The sequence below is a fragment of the Anser anser genome (assembly GCF_964211835.1).
Source record: "Anser anser genome assembly, chromosome: 28".
In the NCBI taxonomy this organism is placed as follows: Eukaryota; Metazoa; Chordata; class Aves; order Anseriformes; family Anatidae; genus Anser; species Anser anser.
In genome coordinates, this window is record NC_139749.1 from 2,234,532 (window position 1) to 2,260,721 (window position 26,190).

Sequence of the window (26,190 nt, forward strand, 5' to 3'; positions counted from 1 at the left end):
GCACCGAGGGAGCAGAGGCTTCTTCCAGCCAGCCAGCCAGCCAGCCAGCCAGCAGCAGCAGCTCCAGCCTGAGTGCCACTTGGGGCTTGCTGCCGCTTCGTTTTATAGCCAGTGCTCCCTGAGCTGGGCCACTTCCCTCTTCCTTAACGGGCGTCACCACACCCAAGGATCCAACACGTGGGCTTTGTGCTAACACTGATGGGCTTAATCCCAAGGCCAGCAGGAGGCTTGCCTGGGAAGAGGTGTCACCTCAGCCTGGGGCCACAAAGGGGGAGACAGAAGGGGAGGGGGCGACCCATGCTCAGCGCCCTTACGTCTTATGGCTGCTGCTAACCCTATTGCCAATGATCAGGAGCAGGGGGGAGCGCTCACGGCCCCAAGGCACGTTGCTGGCTCCTGCTCCACTGGGCGGCCACCAGCCCCAGGGCCATTTCTGCAAGGCTGCCCTCCAGCAAGGGACCGGCCATGCTCTCACCGCGTGCAGCGCTCAGCCATCCCTGCTCTCCGGCCTCTTCCTCTGCGCTTCTTGCCAGAGACGGTGCCTCGCTTCTGCGGAGCAGCGCCACTTGGCAGAGCTGGTCACGCTCCCGGGCAGAGAAGGCCAGGCAAAGCAGAACTGCCAGCACCTCTCCTGCTCTCTGCCCTAATGGCCTGGGCCTCTCAGCACCAGCATTTGCCCTCCCCCGGAGCCTCCGCTACGCCCCCCCACCGCTGCTTTCCTGACTCGGAACACAGAGAGAGGAAGAGAGAGACAGAAGTGGATGCAGGAAACCTTTATTGTGCCCAGCACGGCAGGAGAAGTGGACAGAGAGCAGGGGCAGGAGCCAGCGAGGCTGGCTGCGGCGTGTCGGGGGGGCAGAGGATCTTTTCCAGAGCGTGGCTTCTGGTTGCGCAAGCCCCGGCGGTGCGGCAGTGCGGCTCGGGAGGACTTGGCCCATGGGCCCCACAGGCCTTGAAGGGTCCTGCTCTTGCCGCAGAGAGCAGGAAGGGGGAAGGGAGAGGGGGAGAGCAGAGGGCAAACCGGGCACAAGGCCCTGGCTGTGGAGGAAATAGGATGCAGCAGAGGGCGGGAGAGGCCAAAGGGGCCGGCACTGCCGTTGCCCAGGCCTTGGCTGGGGCTGCAGATGCTCAGCGCTCCTCAGCACCCCGTGCCCACGAGGTCAGCCATGCGTCGGGGCAGCTGGCAGGGGGTGTGGGGCAGGGCCTGGCATTAGCAGGGCCCACAGGTGTCCCACAGCTTCTTGCTGTAGCGCGGCAAGAGGTAGGGGCTGCAGGCGGGAGAAGCATAGGGCCTGCCAAAGGTGCAGAGGCCCCCCGAGCCCTGGGTGGCCCCCGCGCCGTAGAGGCCCCCCAGCCCCAGGGAGCCCCCAAAGGCGGGTGCCCCGGAGGAGCCCACCACGGCTTGCTGGGGGAAGGAGCTGAGGATGGGGCCGGGGAAGGTGACGACGACAGGGGGTGGCTGGATGAAGGCCGTCGAGTCGGGGCACTGCCGCGCGCACAGCTCGTTGCAGCTCTCAGCGATGGGCTGGGGGATGGCGACGCTGGTTTTTGGCGGGCACAGGTCGTAGCAAGCCATCTTGCGGGACTGGACGGTGCTCTGCAAGAGGGCACAGAGTGCGATGCGAGGGAGCAGTAGAGGGCAGCTGCCCAGGCCGAGGCGTAGGGGCCAGGGGCAGGAGCCGGGGGAGGAGGAGAAGCGCTCGCAGACTTACCCTGTTCCCCAAGCAGAAGGTGGCCAGAGCAGTGCTTGCGAGAGCCCCGCACAGGCCGAGCTTTTATCCAGGCCCCGCCATTGCGCAGCGCCCGCTGGGCCAATGGGCAGAGGCGGCACTCCCTCCTGCCGAGGCCAGGCTGTCCTGCTCCTGCCCTCCCTGAGTCAGCATCCCCTGTCCGGACCAGCACAGGCCCCTTTGCTGGCTTCCCTCCCCTTTCCGCTTGGCGGGCCAAATGCGTGGTGCTGAGCAGGCAGTGCCCGAGAGGAGCGCCTTTGATTTGGCGTTTCGTCACCTCGCCCCTCTGGAGATAACAACTCCAGTGCGTACGTCATGGAGGCGCTGGCGTGTGGCTGCTTCTTGCCCAGCGCCGCGACCCCGCTCTGCCCTGGGGCTCTCCACAGCGGGCACGGGGCCGCCCCGAGACCAAGCCCCTGGGGAAGAGCTGTGGCACTCAGGGTGCTGGCAGCCCGCCTTTGTCACACTCCCTGCCCTCTTAGGCACGCAGGGGATGAGACGGCAGCGGGGCTAATTTGCCCATTAGGTGAGGGCTGGCGAGCGTCCGAGCGGGGTAATTGCAGGGGCTGAGGGAGCGGGTGGGGGCTGGTGAGGAACAGGCGTCAGCACAACAGCCCCGTGGCGTGCAGGGAGGAGTGCGGGGCTCGGCCACCATGGGCCACGTGCCCCCAGCGCGGCCAGCTCCTCCCCGCACTCGCCAGCCCCCATAAAAGCGTGGTCCTGGGCAAGCGCTGGCATCCGCTGCTCCTGCCTGGCTCTGCTCGGGAAAAGGGTGGGTGGTGGGGCCTCCTCGGGCAGGGTCCGGCGTGGGGCTCCCTGGCCACGGGAGCCCTGCCGGAGGCGCTGTGGGCAGAGGGGCTCTGTGGGGGCAGGCGAGGGCCGCGGGCACACGGGGAGCAGGCGTGGAGAGCCGGGGCGGGCTGAGGAGGGAGCCCCCTGGCTGGGGCATGGGCCCTGCTCTGCCAGGGCATCTCCTCACTCACAGCACCGGCCCTGGGGGCTTTGCATTGCAGGCTCAGCTCTCTCACACCAAGATGGCTTGCAACGACCTGTACCCGCCGAAAACCAGCGTCGCCGTCCCCCAGCCCATCGCTGAGAGCTGCAACGAGCTGTGCGCGCGGCAGTGCCCCGACTCGACGGCCTTCATCCAGCCACCCCCTGTCGTCGTCACCTTCCCCGGCCCCATCCTCAGCTCCTTCCCCCAGCAAGCCGTGGTGGGCTCCTCCGGGGCACCCGCCTTTGGGGGCTCCTTGGGGCTGGGGGCCCTCTACGGCGCGGGGGCCACCCAGGGCTCGGGGGGTCTCTGTACCTTTGGCAGGCCCTACGCCTCTCCCGCCTGCAGCCCCTACCTCTTGCCGCGCTACAGCAAGAAGCTGTGGGACACCTGTGGGCCCTGCTAAAGCCAGGCCCGTGCCACCTCTTCTCCTCCTCGTCCTTCCTCCTCCTCTTCACAGACATGTGACTCCTCCAGTGCTGCCCCCCAGGGCCCTTTCTTGGCCCTGTGCCGGCCACCGCCTGGGAGAAGCCTGAAGGAAGAACGCCTCTATGGAAGCCCCAGGCACCACCTGCCTGTCTGGGCCTTGCTCGCGTCTCTGTGCTTGTGTCCTTTCCTGCCTTGACAATAAAGCAAGCCTGCATCCAATGCCTGCCTCTCTGCCTTTCCTTTCCAGGCCCCGCGGGGGCTCCAGGGCTCCCTCCCCCTGCACATGGCCCCTTCGATCTCCCAGCCCCCCGAAGAGCCGGGACGCCCTGGCAAAAGGCCCTGGCAGCCCTGACTCCCACACTGAGGGCTGCAGTCCATTTCCCAGGGCCCTGCCTGAAAGCAGCCTGCTCCCCGGCTCCAGCAGGGCTGCCTCCAGCCGCTCCATACAAGGTCCTGAAACAGAGGGGAACCCCGAGCGAGGATCAGCAGCACGCCAACTGCCGCCTCCACGCAGTGCGACCTGAACGAAGCCTAAGCCTAGTCCAAACCACTTCCCTGCCCAGCCCGTTCCTGGGCTTACACACTCCCTTAGCTGAAGAAAGAGCTTCTCCCTAAGAGCCAACCTGAACTTCTCCCAGGGCACCGTTCAGCTCTGAGCTTTTCCCTCACAGCCCAGCAGTGAGCAGAGCTTATCTTTAGCAGGCAATTTCTATACAATTAGCAGAGCTTGCAGTCAAACCAAACTTCTAGGAACCAGCTCGGCTTCCTTGTCATCTAGGATTCTTGCATTTCCTAGACAGATCAGTCACGCGGACCCTCTGCCAAATCCTTACTGAACACCACCACACCACCACCACAGGCTAGAGCCAGTCTTGACCGGAAAGAACTCACTCTACTCAAAGGAAGAAGACAACGCTGCAGGCAGCCCTGAGCACCGAGGGAGCAGAGGCTTCTTCCAGCCAGCCAGCCAGCCAGCCAGCCAGCAGCAGCAGCTCCAGCCTGAGTGCCACTTGGGGCTTGCTGCCGCTTCGTTTTATAGCCAGTGCTCCCTGAGCTGGGCCACTTCCCTCTTCCTTAACGGGCGTCACCACACCCAAGGATCCAACACGTGGGCTTTGTGCTAACACTGATGGGCTTAATCCCAAGGCCAGCAGGAGGCTTGCCTGGGAAGAGGTGTCACCTCAGCCTGGGGCCACAAAGGGGGAGACAGAAGGGGAGGGGGCGACCCATGCTCAGCGCCCTTACGTCTTATGGCTGCTGCTAACCCTATTGCCAATGATCAGGAGCAGGGGGGAGCGCTCACGGCCCCAAGGCACGTTGCTGGCTCCTGCTCCACTGGGCGGCCACCAGCCCCAGGGCCATTTCTGCAAGGCTGCCCTCCAGCAAGGGACCGGCCATGCTCTCACCGCGTGCAGCGCTCAGCCATCCCTGCTCTCCGGCCTCTTCCTCTGCGCTTCTTGCCAGAGACGGTGCCTCGCTTCTGCGGAGCAGCGCCACTTGGCAGAGCTGGTCACGCTCCCGGGCAGAGAAGGCCAGGCAAAGCAGAACTGCCAGCACCTCTCCTGCTCTCTGCCCTAATGGCCTGGGCCTCTCAGCACCAGCATTTGCCCTCCCCCGGAGCCTCCGCTACGCCCCCCCACCGCTGCTTTCCTGACTCGGAACACAGAGAGAGGAAGAGAGAGACAGAAGTGGATGCAGGAAACCTTTATTGTGCCCAGCACGGCAGGAGAAGTGGACAGAGAGCAGGGGCAGGAGCCAGCGAGGCTGGCTGCGGCGTGTCGGGGGGGCAGAGGATCTTTTCCAGAGCGTGGCTTCTGGTTGCGCAAGCCCTGGTGGTGCGGCAGTGCGGCTCGGGAGGACTTGGCCCATGGGCCCCACAGGCCTTGAAGGGTCCTGCTCTTGCCGCAGAGAGCAGGAAGGGGGAAGGGAGAGGGGGAGAGCAGAGGGCAAACCGGGCACAAGGCCCTGGCTGTGGAGGAAATAGGATGCAGCAGAGGGCGGGAGAGGCCAAAGGGGCCGGCACTGCCGTTGCCCAGGCCTTGGCTGGGGCTGCAGATGCTCAGCGCTCCTCAGCACCCCGTGCCCACGAGGTCAGCCATGCATCGGGGCAGCTGGCAGGGGGTGTGGGGCAGGGCCTGGCATTAGCAGGGCCCACAGGTGTCCCACAGCTTCTTGCTGTAGCGTGGCAAGAGGTAGGGGCTGCAGGCGGGAGAAGCATAGGGCCTGCCAAAGGTGCAGAGGCCCCCCGAGCCCTGGGTGGCCCCCACGCCGTAGAGGCCCCCCAGCCCCAGGGAGCCCCCAAAGGCGGGTGCCCCGGAGGAGCCCACCACGGCTTGCTGGGGGAAGGAGCTGAGGATGGGGCCGGGGAAGGTGACGACGACAGGGGGTGGCTGGATGAAGGCCGTCGAGTCGGGGCACTGCCGCGCGCACAGCTCGTTACAGCTCTCAGCGATGGGCTGGGGGATGGCGACGCTGGTTTTCGGCGGGCACAGGTCGTAGCAAGCCATCTTGCGGGACTGGACGGTGCTCTGCAAGAGGGCACAGAGTGCGATGCGAGGGAGCAGTAGAGGGCAGCTGCCCAGGCCGAGGCGTAGGGGCCAGGGGCAGGAGCCGGGGGAGGAGGAGAAGCGCTCGCAGACTTACCCTGTTCCCCAAGCAGAAGGTGGCCAGAGCAGTGCTTGCGAGAGCCCCGCACAGGCCGAGCTTTTATCCAGGCCCCGCCATTGCGCAGCGCCCGCTGGGCCAATGGGCAGAGGCGGCACTCCCTCCTGCCGAGGCCAGGCTGTCCTGCTCCTGCCCTCCCTGAGTCAGCATCCCCTGTCCGGACCAGCACAGGCCCCTTTGCTGGCTTCCCTCCCCTTTCCGCTTGGCGGGCCAAATGCGTGGTGCTGAGCAGGCAGTGTCCGAGAGGAGCGCCTTTGATTTGGCGTTTCGTCACCTCGCCCCTCTGGAGATAACAACTCCAGTGCGTACGTCATGGAGGTGCTGGCGTGTGGCTGCTTCTTGCCCAGCGCCGCGACCCTGCGGCTCTGCCCTGGGGCTCTCCACAGCGGGCACGGGGCCGCCCCGAGACCAAGCCCCTGGGGAAGAGCTGTGGCACTCAGGGTGCTGGCAGCCCGCCTTTGTCACGCTCCCTGCCCTCTTAGGCACGCAGGGGATGAGACGGCAGCGGGGCTAATTTGCCCATTAGGTGAGGGCTGGTGAGCGTCCGAGCGGGGTAATTGCAGGGGCTGAGGGAGCGGGTGGGGGCTGGTGAGGAACAGGCGTCAGCACAACAGCCCCGTGGCGTGCAGGGAGGAGTGCGGGGCTCGGCCACCATGGGCCACGTGCCCCCAGCGCGGCCAGCTCCTCCCCGCACTCGCCAGCCCCCATAAAAGCGTGGTCCTGGGCAAGCGCTGGCATCCGCTGCTCCTGCCTGGCTCTGCTCGGGAAAAGGGTGGGTGGTGGGGCCTCCTCGGGCAGGGTCCGGCGTGGGGCTCCCTGGCCACGGGAGCCCTGCCGGAGGCGCTGTGGGCAGAGGGGCTCTGTGGGGGCAGGCGAGGGCCGCGGGCACACGGGGAGCAGGTGTGGAGAGCCGGGGCGGGCTGAGGAGGGAGCCCCCTGGCTGGGGCATGGGCCCTGCTCTGCCAGGGCATCTCCTCACTCACAGCACCGGCCCTGGGGGCTTTGCATTGCAGGCTCAGCTCTCTCACACCAAGATGGCTTGCAACGACCTGTACCCGCCGAAAACCAGCGTCGCCGTCCCCCAGCCCATCGCTGAGAGCTGCAATGAGCTGTGCGCGCGGCAGTGCCCCGACTCGATGGCCTTCATCCAGCCACCCCCTGTCGTCATCACCTTCCCCGGCCCCATCCTCAGCTCCTTCCCCCAGCAAGCCGTGGTGGGCTCCTCCGGGGCACCCGCCTTTGGGGGCTCCTTGGGGCTGGGGGGCCTCTACGGCGCGGGGGCCACCCAGGGCTCGGGGGGTCTCTGTACCTTTGGCAGGCCCTACGCCTCTCCCGCCTGCAGCCCCTACCTCTTGCCGCGCTACAGCAAGAAGCTGTGGGACACCTGTGGGCCCTGCTAAAGCCAGGCCCGTGCCACCTCTTCTCCTCCTCGTCCTTCCTCCTCCTCTTCACAGACATGTGACTCCTCCAGTGCTGCCCCCCAGGGCCCTTTCTTGGCCCTGTGCCGGCCACCGCCTGGGAGAAGCCTGAAGGAAGAACGCCTCTCTGGAAGCCCCAGGCACCACCTGCCTGTCTGGGCCTTGCTCGCGTCTCTGTGCTTGTGTCCTTTCCTGCCTTGACAATAAAGCAAGCCTGCATCCAATGCCTGCCTCTCTGCCTTTCCTTTCCAGGCCCCGCGGGGGCTCCAGGGCTCCCTCCCCCTGCACATGGCCCCTTCGATCTCCCAGCCCCCCGAAGAGCCGGGACGCCCTGGCAAAAGGCCCTGGCAGCCCTGACTCCCACACTGAGGGCTGCAGTCCATTTCCCAGGGCCCTGCCTGAAAGCAGCCTGCTCCCCGGCTCCAGCAGGGCTGCCTCCAGCCGCTCCATACAAGGTCCTGAAACAGAGGGGAACCCCGAGCGAGGATCAGCAGCACGCCAACTGCCGCCTCCACGCAGTGCGACCTGAACGAAGCCTAAGCCTAGTCCAAACCACTTCCCTGCCCAGCCCGTTCCTGGGCTTACACACTCCCTTAGCTGAAGAAAGAGCTTCTCCCTAAGAGCCAACCTGAACTTCTCCCAGGGCACCGTTCAGCTCTGAGCTTTTCCCTCACAGCCCAGCAGTGAGCAGAGCTTATCTTTAGCAGGCAATTTCTATACAATTAGCAGAGCTTGCAGTCAAACCAAACTTCTAGGAACCAGCTCGGCTTCCTTGTCATCTAGGATTCTTGCATTTCCTAGACAGATCAGTCACGCGGACCCTCTGCCAAATCCTTACTGAACACCACCACACCACCACCACAGGCTAGAGCCAGTCTTGACCGGAAAGAACTCACTCTACTCAAAGGAAGAAGACAACGCTGCAGGCAGCCCTGAGCACCGAGGGAGCAGAGGCTTCTTCCAGCCAGCCAGCCAGCCAGCCAGCCAGCAGCAGCAGCTCCAGCCTGAGTGCCACTTGGGGCTTGCTGCCGCTTCGTTTTATAGCCAGTGCTCCCTGAGCTGGGCCACTTCCCTCTTCCTTAACGGGCGTCACCACACCCAAGGATCCAACACGTGGGCTTTGTGCTAACACTGATGGGCTTAATCCCAAGGCCAGCAGGAGGCTTGCCTGGGAAGAGGTGTCACCTCAGCCTGGGGCCACAAAGGGGGAGACAGAAGGGGAGGGGGCGACCCATGCTCAGCGCCCTTACGTCTTATGGCTGCTGCTAACCCTATTGCCAATGATCAGGAGCAGGGGGGAGCGCTCACGGCCCCAAGGCACGTTGCTGGCTCCTGCTCCACTGGGCGGCCACCAGCCCCAGGGCCATTTCTGCAAGGCTGCCCTCCAGCAAGGGACCGGCCATGCTCTCACCGCGTGCAGCGCTCAGCCATCCCTGCTCTCCGGCCTCTTCCTCTGCGCTTCTTGCCAGAGACGGTGCCTCGCTTCTGCGGAGCAGCGCCACTTGGCAGAGCTGGTCACGCTCCCGGGCAGAGAAGGCCAGGCAAAGCAGAACTGCCAGCACCTCTCCTGCTCTCTGCCCTAATGGCCTGGGCCTCTCAGCACCAGCATTTGCCCTCCCCCGGAGCCTCCGCTACGCCCCCCCACCGCTGCTTTCCTGACTCGGAACACAGAGAGAGGAAGAGAGAGACAGAAGTGGATGCAGGAAACCTTTATTGTGCCCAGCACGGCAGGAGAAGTGGACAGAGAGCAGGGGCAGGAGCCAGCGAGGCTGGCTGCGGCGTGTCGGGGGGGCAGAGGATCTTTTCCAGAGCGTGGCTTCTGGTTGCGCAAGCCCCGGCGGTGCGGCAGTGCGGCTCGGGAGGACTTGGCCCATGGGCCCCACAGGCCTTGAAGGGTCCTGCTCTTGCCGCAGAGAGCAGGAAGGGGGAAGGGAGAGGGGGAGAGCAGAGGGCAAACCGGGCACAAGGCCCTGGCTGTGGAGGAAATAGGATGCAGCAGAGGGCGGGAGAGGCCAAAGGGGCCGGCACTGCCGTTGCCCAGGCCTTGGCTGGGGCTGCAGATGCTCAGCGCTCCTCAGCACCCCGTGCCCACGAGGTCAGCCATGCGTCGGGGCAGCTGGCAGGGGGTGTGGGGCAGGGCCTGGCATTAGCAGGGCCCACAGGTGTCCCACAGCTTCTTGCTGTAGCGCGGCAAGAGGTAGGGGCTGCAGGCGGGAGAAGCATAGGGCCTGCCAAAGGTGCAGAGGCCCCCCGAGCCCTGGGTGGCCCCCGCGCCGTAGAGGCCCCCCAGCCCCAGGGAGCCCCCAAAGGCGGGTGCCCCGGAGGAGCCCACCACGGCTTGCTGGGGGAAGGAGCTGAGGATGGGGCCGGGGAAGGTGACGACGACAGGGGGTGGCTGGATGAAGGCCGTCGAGTCGGGGCACTGCCGCGCGCACAGCTCGTTACAGCTCTCAGCGATGGGCTGGGGGATGGCGACGCTGGATTTTGGCGGGCACAGGTCGTAGCAAGCCATCTTGCGGGACTGGACGGTGCTCTGCAAGAGGGCACAGAGTGCGATGCGAGGGAGCAGTAGAGGGCAGCTGCCCAGGCCGAGGCGTAGGGGCCAGGGGCAGGAGCCGGGGGAGGAGGAGAAGCGCTCGCAGGCTTACCCTGTTCCCCAAGCAGAAGGTGGCCAGAGCAGTGCTTGCGAGAGCCCCGCACAGGCCGAGCTTTTATCCAGGCCCCGCCATTGCGCAGCGCCCGCTGGGCCAATGGGCAGAGGCGGCACTCCCTCCTGCCGAGGCCAGGCTGTCCTGCTCCTGCCCTCCCTGAGTCAGCATCCCCTGTCCGGACCAGCACAGGCCCCTTTGCTGGCTTCCCTCCCCTTTCCGCTTGGCGGGCCAAATGCGTGGTGCTGAGCAGGCAGTGCCCGAGAGGAGCGCCTTTGATTTGGCGTTTCGTCACCTCGCCCCTCTGGAGATAACAACTCCAGTGCGTACGTCATGGAGGCGCTGGCGTGTGGCTGCTTCTTGCCCAGCGCCGCGACCCCGCTCTGCCCTGGGGCTCTCCACAGCGGGCACGGGGCCGCCCCGAGACCAAGCCCCTGGGGAAGAGCTGTGGCACTCAGGGTGCTGGCAGCCCGCCTTTGTCACACTCCCTGCCCTCTTAGGCACGCAGGGGATGAGACGGCAGCGGGGCTAATTTGCCCATTAGGTGAGGGCTGGCGAGCGTCCGAGCGGGGTAATTGCAGGGGCTGAGGGAGCGGGTGGGGGCTGGTGAGGAACAGGCGTCAGCACAACAGCCCCGTGGCGTGCAGGGAGGAGTGCGGGGCTCGGCCACCATGGGCCACGTGCCCCCAGCGCGGCCAGCTCCTCCCCGCACTCGCCAGCCCCCATAAAAGCGTGGTCCTGGGCAAGCGCTGGCATCCGCTGCTCCTGCCTGGCTCTGCTCGGGAAAAGGGTGGGTGGTGGGGCCTCCTCGGGCAGGGTCCGGCGTGGGGCTCCCTGGCCACGGGAGCCCTGCCGGAGGCGCTGTGGGCAGAGGGGCTCTGTGGGGGCAGGCGAGGGCCGCGGGCACACGGGGAGCAGGCGTGGAGAGCCGGGGCGGGCTGAGGAGGGAGCCCCCTGGCTGGGGCATGGGCCCTGCTCTGCCAGGGCATCTCCTCACTCACAGCACCGGCCCTGGGGGCTTTGCATTGCAGGCTCAGCTCTCTCACACCAAGATGGCTTGCAACGACCTGTACCCGCCGAAAACCAGCGTCGCCGTCCCCCAGCCCATCGCTGAGAGCTGCAACGAGCTGTGCGCGCGGCAGTGCCCCGACTCGACGGCCTTCATCCAGCCACCCCCTGTCGTCATCACCTTCCCCGGCCCCATCCTCAGCTCCTTCCCCCAGCAAGCCGTGGTGGGCTCCTCCGGGGCACCCGCCTTTGGGGGCTCCCTGGGGCTGAGGGGCCTCTACGGCGCGGGGGCCACCCAGGGCTCGGGGGGCCTCTGCACCTTTGGCAGGCCCTATGCCTCTCCTGCCTGCAACCCCTACCTCTTGCTGCGCTACAGCAAGAAGCTGTGGGACACCTGTGGGCCCTGCTAATGCCAGGCCCTGCCCCACACCCCTTGTCAGCTGCCCCGACGCATGGTTGTCCTCGTGGGCACGGGGTGCTGAGGAGCACTGAACATCTGCAGCCCCAGCCAAGGCCTGGGCAACGGCAGTGCCGGCCCCTTTGGCCTCTCCCGCCCTCTGATTCTCCTCCTTCCTCCACAGCCAGGGCCTTGTGCCCGGTTTGCCCTCTGCTCTCCCCCTCTCCCTTCCCCCTTCCTGCTCTCTGCGGCAAGAGCAGGACCCTTCAAGGCCTGTGGGGCCCATGGGCCAAGTCCTCCCGAGCCGCACTGCCGCACCGCCGGGGCTTGCGCAACCAGAAGCCACGCTCTGGAAAAGATCCTCTGCCCCCCCGACACGCCGCAGCCAGCCTCGCTGGCTCCTGCCCCTGCTCTCTGTCCACTTCTCCTGCCGTGCTGGGCACAATAAAGGTTTCCTGCATCCACTTCTGTCTTCCTCCTTCTCATTTTGTTTTTAGTGTTGTTTGCCCTGGTTACTTGTGCTTTTTGGCTGGTTAAGAGCAAATTCATATATCGCCTTATTTTACCAGGAATTTTTATTCTTCTTACCAATGAGAGAACAACTACTTTCTCTTTTTTGTTTGTTTGTTTGTTTTTGTTTGTTTTTTTGTTTGTTTGTTTGTTTGTTTTCATATTCGTATCACATATACTGTGCTCAAGAGAAGTCTTTTTTTTCTTTCCTAAGCAGTAGAAGAATATTTCTCTTACTCCATTGTTGCAATTTAAATGGAGTGGGGAGCTTGACTTGTACCATACAATCAATTATTTGTGGCTATGCAGATAGCTTTTCTTCTTTTGTGTTTTCTTTCTCATTATAGCCTGTATTACACCAGAATCTTTTCTCCATTGTCAGCAGGTGCATGGCTTTGTGCTGTTACTGAAAACATCCCGTTACTGTCACTCCCATGTATTAAACCATCTTGCTTTTCCAGTCTTTAAGTTTGATTCTCTCCTTTTTAATGTCAGTCAGCTTTAAGTTAACAGCATGTAAAACGGAATGCTCCCAAATTATGTGCCAATGCCATTAATGCAAATATATAATTAGAGGTTTTCCAAGACGGCCTTGAGTAATCAACCAGTAACCTCCCTCCGTTCCTCTAACTCTCATGTAACATTAGAGATACCTTTTCTCTCTGTGTCTATGTCCTGTTTTGCAAGCAGACGTGACCTCACTCTGAATATGCATCCAGCCCAAATAAAAGCTATGCAATCATGTTAGCTGGGTGCTAATAGCTCTCACCAGTCTTGTTATCTTGGGCTAGGTGCTTGCTGTCTAACACAATATGCATCTAGTTGAGAACTGGCTGGTACTTTGCCTGTCACTGTCTCATCAAGTCAATCGAAAATTTGGTAGCCGGTGGCCAGGTGTTTACAACCAAAGTACCTCTTAGAGGCTCTGCATGAGAACAGGGATCCTGGTGTTGAGAAGAAAAACAGAGGGGAAATCAGTCATCCCCATTTTGGGAGGAAAGAGGGCTTTGCTTATCACAAGAGCTGCCTGAGCTGAGGAGATGCAGGGCTAGTGTGGCACAAGGCAAGATAATAGTTGCTGCAGCAAAATCCTGGCAGCAGTGCCCTTCCTTCAAGTTGTGTGAGACTGGAGAGCAGTGGTAGAAATGGACAGCCATCTCCTTGCACCAAAAGGCAGGAGCCCTTCTCCACCCTAGCTGCCTGGGCTGCTCACCCATCCCTGGCACACTCTGCCCGTAGCTGTGCTCTCATCTGACCCCTGCAGGCTCCAGCTGCATCCCAGCACCCTACAGGCCCTCACCAAAAAGCCTAAAACAAGGAGGGCAGGTGGAGTTGCAAACTGAGCAGACAGGGGAGAAAGAGAGGCTTTTGGTGAGGGTCCTTTTTCATTGAAATGTTCCTAATAAATATTTGTTAATTGGTAAACATTAAATAATATCTTAAAATAAAAGCAAGATTCATGAATATGATAGTCAGGCTTCTTTTGTTTTCAACTCGTTACTACATATAGCATGGGGCCACCTGACATACCCAGATACTTTTGGAGGACAGTGAAATTACCTATTAAAGTCTGGCTTGCTACTCCATAATACTGACAGAGGGCTAAGATCAAGAAGTCATATGTTCATGGATGCAGCATTTCTTTGAAAGAGTGTGCAAAGTAATACCTAAAGCCCCTGCAAAGAATTAGTTCATTTTCTACTTGTTTCACCCAGCTGACGTACAGCTTGGCCAGAACTTCCCTGAGGCAACTGTTATCATAGCAGCGATTAACAAAAAAGAAGTAGAGCTTGATCATTGCTCATCAGATACTTATCTTAATAATTGTATCCCATTTTTTATCTTCCTTCTATTGTTCCTTTTCTGAATACAACCTGACAGAACTTCAGGCCAGGGTTTTACTTCGTATGAGAACACAGTGAGAAGATTTCTAGTAACTCATTTAAAAGGAGGTAAAAATAAAAGGAATGCCATCACTAAACTCTAAAAACTTTAAACATTTTACTAACCACTGGAAGTCTGACAGCTAGAATAATTAGTGTAGGGGAGATGCAAGATGATAATTTCATCTCAGTGGCAAAGAAAGACTGCTCAGAGAGCTTCCTTTGCAGTAGGACCACCTGAGGCAGAGCTGCCAGGGTCACGGGGTTTCCCCAGGGCTGAAGCCCTCAGTGTGGGAGCCAGGGCTGCCAGGGGCTTCTGCCAGGGCGTCCAGGCTCTTCAGGGGGCTGGGAGACCAAAGGGACCATGTGCAGGGGGAGGGAGCCCTGGAGCCCCCGCGGGGCCTGGAAAGGAAAGGCAGAGAGGCAGGCATTGGATGCAGGCTTGCTTTATTGTCAAGGCAGGAAAGGACACAAGCACAGAGACGCGAGCAAGGCCCAGACAGGCAGGTGGTGCCTGGGGCTTCCAGAGAGGTGTTCTTCCTTCAGGCTTCTCCCAGGCGGTGGCCGGTACAGGGCCAAGAAAGGGCCCTGGGGGGCAGCACTGGAGTCACAGAGTTGGGCACTAGTGGGGGCAAACAGGAGGATATGAAACACATGATAGAAAAGGAAACGAAAAGAGAAATGAAGAAGGTCATTTATGGAGCTATTCTGACTCCACTGCATTAAGCGGAAAGTTTCGATGTTCTGCCCCTTACTCAGGAGCCCAGTTGAGGATCGAGGTCATATCACTCATTTGCCAATTCCCTATCATGCAGGGAACATTACTGCATGATTTAGCAGGGCCCACAGCTTCCACGGCGGTATCTGTTGTACCGGTAGGTGTAAGGGCTGCAATAGCCAGAACCGAAGGACCTACCATAGCCAGACAGGCCCCTGTAACCCAGGGAGGAGCCTCCATAGCCAGACAAGCCTCCATAGCCCAGGGAGGAGCCCCCAAAGCCATACAGACCCCTGTAACCCAGGGAAGAGCTCCCAGAGCCATACAGACCCCCGTAGCCCAGGGAAGAGCCCCCAAAGCCTAGGGAGCCCCCATAACCCCCAAAGACGGGTGCTCCGGAGGATCCCACAACTGAATCCTGGGGGAAGGAGCTGAGGATGGGGCCAGGGAAGGTGACAGCAACTGGGGGTGGCTGGATCACGGCCACGGAGTCAGGGCACTGCCGGACACAGGGCTCGTTCCCGCTGTCAGCGATGGGCTGGGGGCAGCTGATGCCACTGTTGTAGGTGGGACACAGGTCATAGCAAGACATCTTGTAGGGATGGAGCTCAACCTTCAAGATACAAATATTGATTTTAGTAAGCACAATGCATTTTTTGCACACCTAAAAGCACTACAGAGTTCTCTGTTTTGCTTGGACAAAAGTGCTTTGAGATACACCAATTTACCCATGTATATTAGAATTGAAAATTGAAGCAGTAGCAAAATTATTTGCTGATATGCTTTGGTGAGTCATTGGATCAGCAAGGAATTGGACTCCCCAAGAATGGGGTTTCGTGTTATGCATGATTTCATGACTCTGGCTCATCTTACCCACTGATCTCCTTGGTGCTGAGCCTTGTGGAAACAGGGATTATAAATCATTGCCTATTCATATTTGCTCAGTAACTTGTTTGATGAGACCATTACAAGGGAATTGCAAACATTATTGTCTCCAGTTTCCAAACATTGAAACAGGGCACTGAGATTTATGACTCGTTTAGCAACACTGTTTTGATACTGAGCTCTGAGATCTTTTGCCAGTCTCACCCTCAATGACTTGTCCTCTTTAACACCAAGAAACATCTGTTCATCTGCCAATCCTTGAATTCTCTCCATGACCCCCCTCTTTCTCTTTGTTAAATCAATCTGTAACAGCACATTTTCAGCATCTCTCATTTCCTTTCTGTGTCTTCCTCTGTCTAACTCAGTGCCTGATCTCTGATCTCTTTCATGCCTGTTTATCTTGAATTAACATAAAAGCAACCTGAATGATCTATAATAAACTGTACATAATGGAGGTTCTGCTTCTAGGCTGAAAACATTCCCATCAGCCATGAAGATTTAAGCTTTTTCAAAGTTTTATTTCCAGAAACACATATAAACAAAAAGAAAAGAAGGAATGTGTATTTAACTAGTCACATCAATTCTTCAGCTGTTGGAAGTAAACTGATAATGAATTTTTTATGCCATTTCAAGAAACTTTTGGTTGACTTTGAAATTAAATGCCCGCCCTGAATGTGGAAAACACCTATCCATAGCCCTGTGAATAATTTTTGTAAACTTTATCTTTTCATCTAAAATTTTATCTACTAGTACAAATTGAAGTGACCATCCACGATTAAATTGTATAACAAAGAGGCATGATAGTTGTAAAGAGCAGATTCAGACTTACCAAATTCACTGAGAACGAATGAAGAGATGAGGTTGGAAGAACCCTGAGTGGAGAGTGCTTTTATACACTGCAGACTGCCTGAGGGATGAGAGGCAGGTTTTGTGAATGTGGAGGCAATTAGCTGACACAACATTTTTTTGTATTGATACCTCCACAAAGTGATGAAATTCTTTTGCTTTGTTTTTGTTTATTACTTGATTCCAATTATCATGTAACATAACACAACCATTACATTACACTTTTCTTTCTTTTTTTTTCTTTTTTTTTTTGTTTTTGTCTTTCATTTAAAACAGTGATGGGTGAAATGAATACATCTTTCATCGTAAAATATGATTTGTGAAATTAATATTAGTTTTCTATCCTCTTTGGAGTTGCACCATGTATTAAGCTGCTTATACATAGTTAATTCTTCTTTTGCTCTCTCATATGATGATGATATATCAGAAATAACCTGCTGTGAGTTGTTTCTATCAAATACCTTACACAAGGTTTCTTTCTTCATAAGGAGAAAATAAATTAGTTAATAATATAACTAAATCCTCAGGAAGGCAGGCAATATTTTCTGTGTGCTTGGTGTTTTTTTCTGAGATGTGATAAAGTTCACATTGCAATCCATGGAGGCGTCTCTACACCCTTTGAATCAAGCTATATTGCAAGCATCCCTGAACACCTAGTGGCAGAGGTCCTAAACAGTCTTTACATTTTACCTGACCTTCAGACTTGAACTTAAAGCTGAGTTTGGTTCTGAAGGGAGAGATATTTATATTTTTAAGGATGGAGAGCTTAAAACAATAATCATCAAAATGCACATTGAATTAACATCTGAATTTGTGACAAAGCAATAACTATGTGTTTTTGTAGGAGATATATAGTAGAAAACCCAAATGTAAATATTTAGAAATGAAGCCTTTGAAGTTTTTTTTTTCTTTTTTTCTTTTCTTTTTTTTTTTTTTTTTGAAGTGAAGAGGAGAGCTTTGAAGTGAGATTTCAGAGTTACAGGCTGCCTAAGCCACAGACCAATAGCATTAACAATTCAGTGAATTCATCCCAGAGTACGTGAATCCTGGTGTCCTGTCTGCTCATCTTCTCCGTTTTACCTCTGTCCTTCTGGCATATCTGCAGTGACATTGAACAGGTTTTCTTTGGCTGTTCAAAACTGCTGAGACCTTCTGTGTAAATCAAAGACTGTTCACTGTTGTTAAAGGACATTCTGCTGCTCTTATTTCACTTGTATTTCAAACAGAAAATAACACAACCTTTTAGGTATCAAAGTATCATTGAAGCGACACTTAAATGGACAGATTCACAGTGAATATCTGAAATGAGCACTGTGGGATACTCAAAAATTTCAGCTCAATTTGATCCACAAGTTTGAAAGGGTACATTTTCCTGAAATTCCTTTAATTCTTAGCTTGCTCCTCAGGAGTCCTCGATCCTGGTCTACAGCTGGTCTTGCAGCAAAAACCGTGATTGACAGCATCTCTCAGTAGACAGCAATTATGAGCTGGGAATCCACTGGGAAAAGCAAAGGCTGGCTTTTGCTGAGGTTTCTTTCTTTATGGCATTATTTTAATACCATATCATTATGATGGTTATCATAATAATTGTAATTATCAACATAGTTATCTTCATATCACATATTATTTCTAAATTATGAGCTTTTCCAACACTGGAGATGCATAAGGAGATTTCCTGAACTGTAATACTGAATAAAAATGTCTCAAAGATTTATGAGGACATTCCAAGGGATTTTCTAATACCTTACAAACAGCCATTACTGGCTTGTATTTACTGCGTCATAATTATATAAAAAGGATGCCTAGATGCTTACACCCCCTATTATGAGAGATTGTCACATTAAAATATCACATTAAAATAAGTAAGTTAAGGTCACTTGAGTCTTTCATGTAATCAGTTCATGGTTATAACACTTTTTGGACCTTCCTTTACTTGATTCTCTTAAAAAAAAAAAATAGCTTCCTTTTTATTGCAGTATACATCGGTACACAAGAAGAAATCTGCATATATTAACTGAACTTTTAATGACACCAAAAAAAAGGCCCATGGAATGATAGTCTCTGTCTTCATATTGTATCAGCACTAGACTTCCTTTCAGTATTTACACCTTAAAAACTGATTTACTTGGTTCTTGTACTCCTGTATTCCTAGATACGTATCCCTCACAAATAGCAATGGAAGAAGAAAATGTAATAATATAAAGGAAAGTGAAGCTCCAAGAAAAAAGAAAAATCAGAAAAAATAATTGTTTCCAGAGAGACTTGTTATTGCCAGCTGAAATATTTCTCTGTTCCCAGGAAAGACAGACAACGAGTAGAAAATTCTCCGAAAGTCACTAAAAGATATTCCTGTTCCTGACCGCATTTGCCTTGTAATGCATATTTGGAGATAGAAGTGCTAAGCTTGCAGAAAGTCTCTAGTCTTTATGTGAGCTCCTAAAAGAAATCCCATTTTGTCTCCAGGTGTACTGTCACCTGAATTGATTACACTAAAAGACCTGTAACCGTACAAAAGAAATTACTGTACTCCTGTCATCTTAATAATGCAGGACTCTTAAATAAGTCGAGTCAGCTCACTTCCTCCCCTAAAGAGCAATGGAATAATAAAAAATAATTCCCAGAGATAATGGTGATGCCTGCGGTGGAGTGTGCATGTCACGCTATGTGTGGGTTTGAAGTGCCTGCAATGCACAAACAAAAAGCAAAAACTATTTCAGCACTTAGAGAAACTACGTGTCCTACAATTTTGGGTTGGTACCTAATTATGAACTCAAGCACGGGATGCCTAATATCCCCCAGGCAATTGAAGAAACTGTATAAAAGCTCTCTCCACTAGGTCCTTCTATCCACTTCTCTCACTTTGCTCGCCTTCGTGAATTGGGTAAGTCTGATTTCTCTCAAACTGCAAAAATTAATTTGTTGTCAGAAAATCCTAGTTTTAACTTAGAACCAAGTCCTCTTCAGGACTGCCAGGCTGTCAGTGATCTGTAAATTGTTTGCTTCTGAAAATAATGTTTATTTTTTCATTCATTACGGGGCCCTGCTGAAGCCAGGTTCCAGAAAAGGACATTGGGATATTTTAAGCAGTTTTTAATTGCAAGCCTCTAGCATCTTACAGCTGAAGAGATTTCCTTGACTATCTATGACTCCATAATAGTGTTTTAGGACATAAAAAACGTAGATCATATACATTGCCATAATTCTGGCTGCGTTCAACAGAATTCTGCTGAGTTAGTAGCATTAAAGATCCAACTTAAGAAAATATCAACTAGTAGTAATGCTATACTATTGAAATTAGCTTACCTGCAAATAAAAGAAAAATAAATAAATCACAATCAAAAAGTACATCACTTTACTATCTTAAAGTTAAGACCAGACTCCAAATTACAATGCTAAAAAAGAATAGTAATAGAAGATGTTTTTTTCTCGGATGTATTACTGATGCCCTGTTGGACTGCTTCATCATAATCTAATGTTTGATATTTCTCTAATGTTAACATAAATGTCCATGTTTTGCAGATCTCCAACCCTACAAGATGTCTTGCTATGACCTGTGTCCCACCTACACCAGTGGCATCAGCCGTCCCCAGCCCATCGCTGACAGCGGGAACGAGCCCTGTTTCCGGCAGTGCCCTGACTCCGTGGCCGTGATCCAGCCACCCCCAGTTGCTGTCACCTTCCCTGGCCCCATCCTCAGCTCCTTCCCCCAGGATTCAGTTGTGGGATCCTCTGGAGCACCCGTCTTTGGGGGTTATGGGGGCTCTTCCCTGGGCTATGGGGGTCTGTATGGCTCTGGGGGCTCTTCCCTGGGCTATGGGGGTCTGTATGGCTTTGGGGGCTCCTCCCTGGGCTATGGAGGCTTGTCTGGCTATGGAGGCTCCTCCCTGGGTTACAGGGGCCTGTCTGGCTATGGTAGGTCCTTCGGTTCTGGCTATTGCAGCCCTTACACCTACCGGTACAACAGATACCGCCGTGGAAGCTGTGGGCCCTGCTAAATCATGCAGTAATGTTCCCTTCATGTGAGAACCAACAGACAACATGCAACGGGGTCGCAACTGAAGACCTCCAAGCTTTCACTGTTCTGGTTTAAGAACATGGAGATGTGCTCCTTCAGCCCCGATTGAATTTCTCCCCCTTAATTCTGTTTTCATTTTATGATCCAGTGCTTCTCCCCTTCCATTTCCATATTGCCCAGGATAAAAGTGTAACAAAAACTTGGAGATAATGGTTCCTGTTTTTTCACATCAACTAAGACATGGGAAAGAAAACCAATCATGTGAACGTATCCCTGGCTGGAGACCATTTTCATACCTCTTGGAAACTCTGGAAATGTATTCTTTTTCTCACTTTAATTAAAAGTTTGTTGCATCAAAATTGCCACATTCTGGTGTTCTTTTCTCATGTTTTTACTGTAATTATTTGTCTGATGAAAAGCCTGTAACAGCTGTACAGCCTGGTCACATCCTGAAAGTAAGAAAATTAAGGATTTCAAGTGTACAAGAGCAGTGTGCAAACACTGAGCACAGAATCATAGAATGCTTTGGGATAGAAGGGATGTTAAAGATCATCTAATTCCAACCCCTCTGCAATAGTCATGGACTGAAAGAAGTACAGAAAGAGTTATCGTAGTCTCTCCATTTTTCAAATACAAACTAACATTTTTTAAGAATATGGCCTCCCAGAAAGATTAAGGTAGTGCACCCACTAATTAGAGAATAGCAGTGTTAGAGAAATGAAATAATAGATTATTGAATTTAAATGTTTTCCTAAAGATATTAGAATTCACTAATAATTTCTTCTTCCAGACAAGTCTTTGATTTATCTCCTTGAACTTCAGGTGCTCACTCAACCACTCAAACTCTGTCATCACGACAGATGTTGCAGAAAATTGAGCTTTCTGTCAAACCCTTAAAGAATGTTTTCCAGGCAGTGCAATGAAACTTCTAAGCTTTAAGTGTGGCTAATGGTCTTTTTACATGCTTAGGAAATCTAAGATGTCAGAGATGTTTTGTTGGTTTGTTTGTTTGTTTGTTTGTTTTTGGGGGGGGGGGGGGGGGGGAGGAAGGAAGGGGGGGGACGGGACACAACTGTTTCTCCATACAGCCACACCAACAACTAATTCATCTTTGCTAGCAAGAACAGCAGAAAAAGATCATAACCCCATATATGCATCCTCAGCACCATATTTCTCTGTTCCTCCTATATGGGAGCTCCTTTCAACAGAAACCTGTATTTTCAGCCCACTTATTCTACAACTCTGACTTCCAGCTTCTCCTGACCTTCCACCCTTTCCTTTGATATTTCTCATCCAAGATGTCCCTCAGAGAGCCCACATGGAGGGCTCTTCTTGGTGCAGTTCCTCCTGTCTTCCCCCATCTCAGCAGCCCCATGCCAATAATCTGCACTAGTCCCTTCCCCCCTCCCTAAATTCCTTCCCATTCAGGCTCATCCTTCACACCTGAGGGCCTCAGATGTGACCCATTTCTCCTATAATCTGCCTCAAATCCTGCTCAGCCAAGCCCCTGGCTCTGCTGCTACTATAATTAGGGAAGATCATGCAATGGCCCACTAGGGGAGGGAGGTTTAGTTTAGCTATTTTCTAAACATTCTGTTGTCATTGTAACCCAGGCCAGCTGGGGAGAGAGGATTTCTGCTTGCAAATATGTGCACTCCGTGCAGCAAAGGATGATTATCTTCACTAATGTCTGCATCACTTCAGCTGTACTTCTCAAGCTTATACAGTGTAAAGATTTGAGATTCTCTCTTCAGAAAGAATTTTCCCTGTCTAGAGGGAAAAACTTTTATCCATACTAGCAGAAATTAAAACCAAAATTTGATTTCTTTGATGCAGAGAAGAATCACTTTAATGAGAAAAACTTTCACAGAAAAGCATTACACAATACCAAGCATAAACATTAGAGTGCAGACAGGACCATCCATAATTATTCTTCAGCTGGACACCAAAGTGCAATTTCATAGGAGTAGAAATTACATATTTTACCCCATCAACTATACGCATAGATGGAAGAAAAAAGGAGACCATGAATAGAGGTGAAGAAATTAAAGATGTACTGTGCGCTCCCAGCTCCACTGCAGCAGGTTGCGTTGATCATGACTTCACAACATCTCTTTTGAGACCACTGCTGTGGATCAAAATTTTATCTCTGAGCTGCTAGTTATTCTTCACATGGGATATTTCTGCGTGATTTAGCAGGGCCCGCAGCTTCCACGGCGGTATCTGTTGTACCGGTAGGTGAAAGGGCTGCAATAGCCAGAACCGAAGGACCTACCATAGCCAGACAGGCCCCTGTAACCCAGGGAGGAGCCTCCATAGCCATACAGACCCCCATAGCCCAGGGAGGAGCCCCCAGAGCCATACAGACCCCCATAGCCCAGGGAAGAACCCCCAAAGCCTAGGGAGCCCCCATAACCCCCAAAGACGGGTGCTCCGGAGGATCCCACAACTGAATCCTGGGGGAAGGAGCTGAGGATGGGGCCGGGGAAGGTGACGACAACAGGGGGTGGCTGGATCACGGTCATGGAGTCGGGGCACTGCCGGACACAGGGCTCATTGCAGCTGTCAGCGATGGGCTGGGGGCAGCTGATGCCACTGTTGTAGGTGGGGCACAGATCGTAGCAAGACATCTTGTAGGGATGGAGGTCTGCAAAACACACACTGATAATGACACTAAGTGGAAGACAGAGACTTGAAAAGAAAAATAGTTATAGAAATTTGCATTTAGCTAATGAGTATAGGAGTTTGAATAAGTAGCTTGATTTCCCAGTTGTAAGCTTGCTCTATTTCATAATCCTCTTTTTCTGAAAAAGAATTTTGAAAATTCTGTAAAAACAGCATCCACATCTAGAAAAGTACATGGGAAACTAGCTCTGAAACTATCATCCCTCATGATGATCCAGCAGAGAACTTAGATGTATGTCCACACATAAAACTGAGAATGAGAAGCAAAGTGACTTTGTTCCACGTCATTTGATGAGTCAGTAGGAAAACCCGGATTTGGGTTCATCAGGTCTACACGAGATGTGGTTATTATATATAATTTAATTACAGTAGCTTTTTCTTCTCACTCATTCCAATTTTTCTGAGGGTTGTTGGAACACAGATTATGGGGTTTTCCCTGCTTGGATTGCTTACAAAGCTATTTGACCTGAAAATAAAGGACAGATGGTAGCATTATCATCTCAATTTCCACCTAGTCAGCCACTGCACTGATACAAGCCATAAGATTTCATTATAAAAATCAACAGTGTGGGCCCTAATGTCTTTCAAAATACTCTTCTGAAATTACTAGTCCCAGGACAAAAAGGAACTCCTCTGTAAACTCCAGAATTCAGTCTACACTTTCTCCTATAAATTCAGCTATTTTCTCGAGTTACAGTTTTACTCTTCTCTGCCCACTGTGTCCTGCAAGACCCTAGCAGGGCTTTGAGGAAGAACATGGAAGTGAGAAGGTAAAGGGAAGACAGAAGGACAGACAGAAGCTTTGCTGTACCAGGACAACACACAAAGCTTCTTCAGATGCATAGCTTGTTGATCTCAAGTTGGATGGATGTCTGCATTGGTAATGCCCATATTACATGCTGAACCTCACAACATACAAACTTTGCAACAGGGTAAATGCACTGCAGTCAGGGTAGTGCTGTGCATGTCCCAGTGTTTCTGACATCGAGCTAGTACCTCTGCAATGCCTCACGCACCAAGGAAGTGTATCTACAAGCTCAGGGCTGACATTAGGATCTCTATCCCAATGCAGTGCTGATACACTTGACAATATGGATGGTGGACATCAGCTGAAGTTAAAACCAGCAATAAAAAGATACAGTGATAGCAATAGAGAAGAAACAGCCTTACCTGAGACACCAAGAAGTCAAGGGAAATGTTTGGAAGAGCTATGAGAGAGAAGAGCTTTTATATTCTATCTGAGCAGCTGGAGGTACAAGATCAGCACTGGTTGCCCGCCCCGTTGTCAAACACATGTAACCATCAAAATGATGACATTGCTTTGCTCATCATTGCAGTTTATAAGACCTTTCAAAATTCTCTTGTAAAAGGGCCTAAACATTACATTAGATGACAGAGAATTCTTTCATCTTGTGGCTTGTTGTGGAAAATTAATATCTGGCATTATTCCAGTCACTTCTTTGAAATTACAACAGAAATTATTAAGCTGGCTCCTCTTGTATTAACTTAATGCCTGGAGAGTGTCTCATGGATTTATCAGAACAACAAACTGCTGTCATGGACAGGATTTTTGTTTAAGTACATCTAATTCACATTACAGCCTGCCAGAACAGAAGTTAAAGACTGTCAATTCAATGTGTAGGAAGGCTGGAGGTGGTTTCCGCATGCTTAGCTTCCCCACCCACAGGTGGGGACCTCGGCACCCGTGGGGGGCAGTAGTGGCCGAAAAGGGGACAATTCAGCTCTGAAGAGCAGCAGCAATTCCAGGCACCTGCAAGGTTTGCTTCAGTCTAGTGTTCTAGATAGGGCTTGTGTGGAAATTGAAATTTGAGCAGAAAAACTGCCAAATCCTGAGTTTTGGAGTGCTGGGAGCTCTTTTCATACAGATACCAGCTGAATGCGTTTCTCCTTCCATCAGTCACTCAGACAGCTGGATTCTCTGTCAAAAATGTGTGGGGAGAAGTTTGCACAATTTCACAAAGCAGATAGGAAGGAAATCTTTCCTTTTCCTTTTCCTTTTCCTTTTCCTTTTCCTTTTCCTTTTCCTTTTCCTTTTCCTTTTCCTTTTCCTTTTCCTTTTCCTTTTCCTTTTCCTTTTCCTTTTCCTTTTCCTTTTCCTTTTCCTTTTCCTTTTCCTTTTCCTTTTCCTTTTCCTTTTCCTTTTCCTTTTCCTTTTCGCTTTTCCTCTTTCTCTTTCTCTTTTTGCTTTTCTTTTTCCTTTTCTTTTTTTTTCTGTTTCTGTTTCTGTTTCTTTTTCAAGAAAAATATAGAATGAGTTTCTGAATTTAACTAAAGCTACGAGGGGATTGGCAATGTCAAAGAGATTTTTTCCAGGTATTGTTGGTTTGATATTGTTATCACAAAGACAGTTTTTGAGAATATTTAATAGGCCCAAGGAAACATAAGCTTTTTCAGTACAAATGGATCCACATGTGAAATAAATGAAATGTGACAGAAGTGCTTTGAATTATTGACTGATTCTCAGGAATCCATGACCTGTAATACACTGTAAGCCACAACTCCAGAACAAGGCTGAGCTGGCAGTTTCTCCAAATAGAGAACAATTATGAACCTGGAACATATCGTGCAAAATAAAGGCTGTTTTTTCCCTTGTTTACAGATGTGTTATTTTAATACTGCAGATTCTATGCCATAGATTACCATAAATTATGAGGTGGGTTTCTCAGCCTTTGAAGTGGCTAGAACTTTTTCTGGACAATATTTCTAAGCTTCCAGGGAACAAGTCTTTTCAAATGCTGCAAACTATCCACTAATAGTTTAAGAATGCTTTCTTACAATTAAATTAATGACACGTACCTGGATTTAGGTGCCTAGCAATTATGAAATTACATCACATTAAAATGCATAATTCAAGGTCATTAGTGTCCTTGCTATAAACAGTTCATGACTGTTTTCTTCAATAAAGAAATATAAAGTGAAATACAAATTTATAGAAAAAATACATGATTTCATAAGCCATGAAATCAGTGTAGATTTGTCGTTTTCAGTTGCACATTTTTCTCAGGTTGTTCCAATTCTGTCAACGATCAACCTTAATCCATGTAAAGGTTTACTCTGTCTCTATTGCGGCATACCCCTAGGATGCTTTCTTTTGGGTGTCATATTGGGCTCATGTTGAGAAGCTGAAAGTGCAAATGATAAAAAATTATGACCCCCAAAGTTGCTCCAATTAACTCCATTTTATTTCCAGATAACCTAGTTTTCTAATGGAAAAATATGTGCACGTTGGGTGACCACAGTGATGATGAGCCGCACAGTGAGCAGCCATGTTTTGCCATTAATAATGGAGAAGCTATGGAAAGCATTAGCGTTATTCCTGTTATACCACCAAGGATGTGA

At 52.4% G+C, this 26,190-nt stretch overlaps 9 protein-coding genes across 9 annotated transcripts; 4 read left to right on the top strand and 5 right to left on the bottom strand.

Annotated features, from left to right (window-relative positions):
- Positions 1–1,208: 1,208 nt before the first annotated feature.
- On the bottom strand, positions 1,209–1,579 carry LOC310887490 (feather keratin 4-like). The gene has a single exon (XM_083813478.1). The coding sequence runs from the start codon at positions 1,574–1,576 to the stop codon at positions 1,211–1,213; it is 366 nt and encodes a 121-aa protein (XP_083669604.1). The 5' UTR covers positions 1,577–1,579; the 3' UTR covers positions 1,209–1,210.
- A 1,185-nt stretch (positions 1,580–2,764) lies between these two features.
- LOC310887646 (feather keratin 4-like) lies at positions 2,765–3,130 on the top strand (the record flags this gene model as incomplete). The annotated part of the gene is made up of 1 exon (XM_083813795.1): positions 2,765–3,130. One exon carries the CDS (start codon positions 2,765–2,767, stop codon positions 3,128–3,130), a length of 366 nt encoding a protein of 121 aa, XP_083669921.1.
- A 2,164-nt stretch (positions 3,131–5,294) lies between these two features.
- LOC310887489 (feather keratin 4-like) lies at positions 5,295–5,667 on the bottom strand (the record flags this gene model as incomplete). The annotated part of the gene is made up of 1 exon (XM_083813477.1): positions 5,295–5,667. The coding sequence occupies exon 1, from the start codon at positions 5,658–5,660 to the stop codon at positions 5,295–5,297; it is 366 nt and encodes a 121-aa protein (XP_083669603.1). The 5' UTR covers positions 5,661–5,667.
- A 1,184-nt stretch (positions 5,668–6,851) lies between these two features.
- On the top strand, positions 6,852–7,217 carry LOC310887647 (feather keratin 4-like; the record flags this gene model as incomplete). The annotated part of the gene is made up of 1 exon (XM_083813796.1): positions 6,852–7,217. One exon carries the CDS (start codon positions 6,852–6,854, stop codon positions 7,215–7,217), a length of 366 nt encoding a protein of 121 aa, XP_083669922.1.
- A 2,162-nt stretch (positions 7,218–9,379) lies between these two features.
- LOC310887493 (feather keratin 4-like) lies at positions 9,380–12,124 on the bottom strand. Its single transcript, XM_083813481.1, has one exon. It carries the CDS (start codon positions 9,745–9,747, stop codon positions 9,382–9,384), a length of 366 nt encoding a protein of 121 aa, XP_083669607.1. The 5' UTR covers positions 9,748–12,124; the 3' UTR covers positions 9,380–9,381.
- On the top strand, positions 10,936–11,301 carry LOC310887648 (feather keratin 4-like; the record flags this gene model as incomplete). The annotated part of the gene is made up of 1 exon (XM_083813797.1): positions 10,936–11,301. The coding sequence occupies one exon, from the start codon at positions 10,936–10,938 to the stop codon at positions 11,299–11,301; it is 366 nt and encodes a 121-aa protein (XP_083669923.1).
- Positions 12,125–14,111: 1,987 nt separating the features above from the next.
- Positions 14,112–16,211, bottom strand: LOC310887446 (scale keratin-like). Its single transcript, XM_083813430.1, has 2 exons — positions 16,114–16,211; positions 14,112–15,012 (listed from the first exon to the last, which is right to left on the bottom strand). The coding sequence occupies exon 2, from the start codon at positions 14,989–14,991 to the stop codon at positions 14,515–14,517; it is 477 nt and encodes a 158-aa protein (XP_083669556.1). The 5' UTR covers positions 14,992–15,012; positions 16,114–16,211; the 3' UTR covers positions 14,112–14,514.
- Positions 16,212–18,852: 2,641 nt separating this feature from the next.
- On the top strand, positions 18,853–20,504 carry LOC310887448 (scale keratin-like). Its single transcript, XM_083813433.1, has 2 exons — positions 18,853–19,011; positions 19,650–20,504. The coding sequence occupies exon 2, from the start codon at positions 19,667–19,669 to the stop codon at positions 20,123–20,125; it is 459 nt and encodes a 152-aa protein (XP_083669559.1). The 5' UTR covers positions 18,853–19,011; positions 19,650–19,666; the 3' UTR covers positions 20,126–20,504.
- Positions 20,505–21,962: 1,458 nt separating this feature from the next.
- LOC310887458 (scale keratin-like) lies at positions 21,963–24,122 on the bottom strand. The gene is made up of 2 exons (XM_083813443.1): positions 24,001–24,122; positions 21,963–22,792 (listed from the first exon to the last, which is right to left on the bottom strand). Exon 2 carries the CDS (start codon positions 22,773–22,775, stop codon positions 22,338–22,340), a length of 438 nt encoding a protein of 145 aa, XP_083669569.1. The 5' UTR covers positions 22,776–22,792; positions 24,001–24,122; the 3' UTR covers positions 21,963–22,337.
- Positions 24,123–26,190: the final 2,068 nt, after the last annotated feature.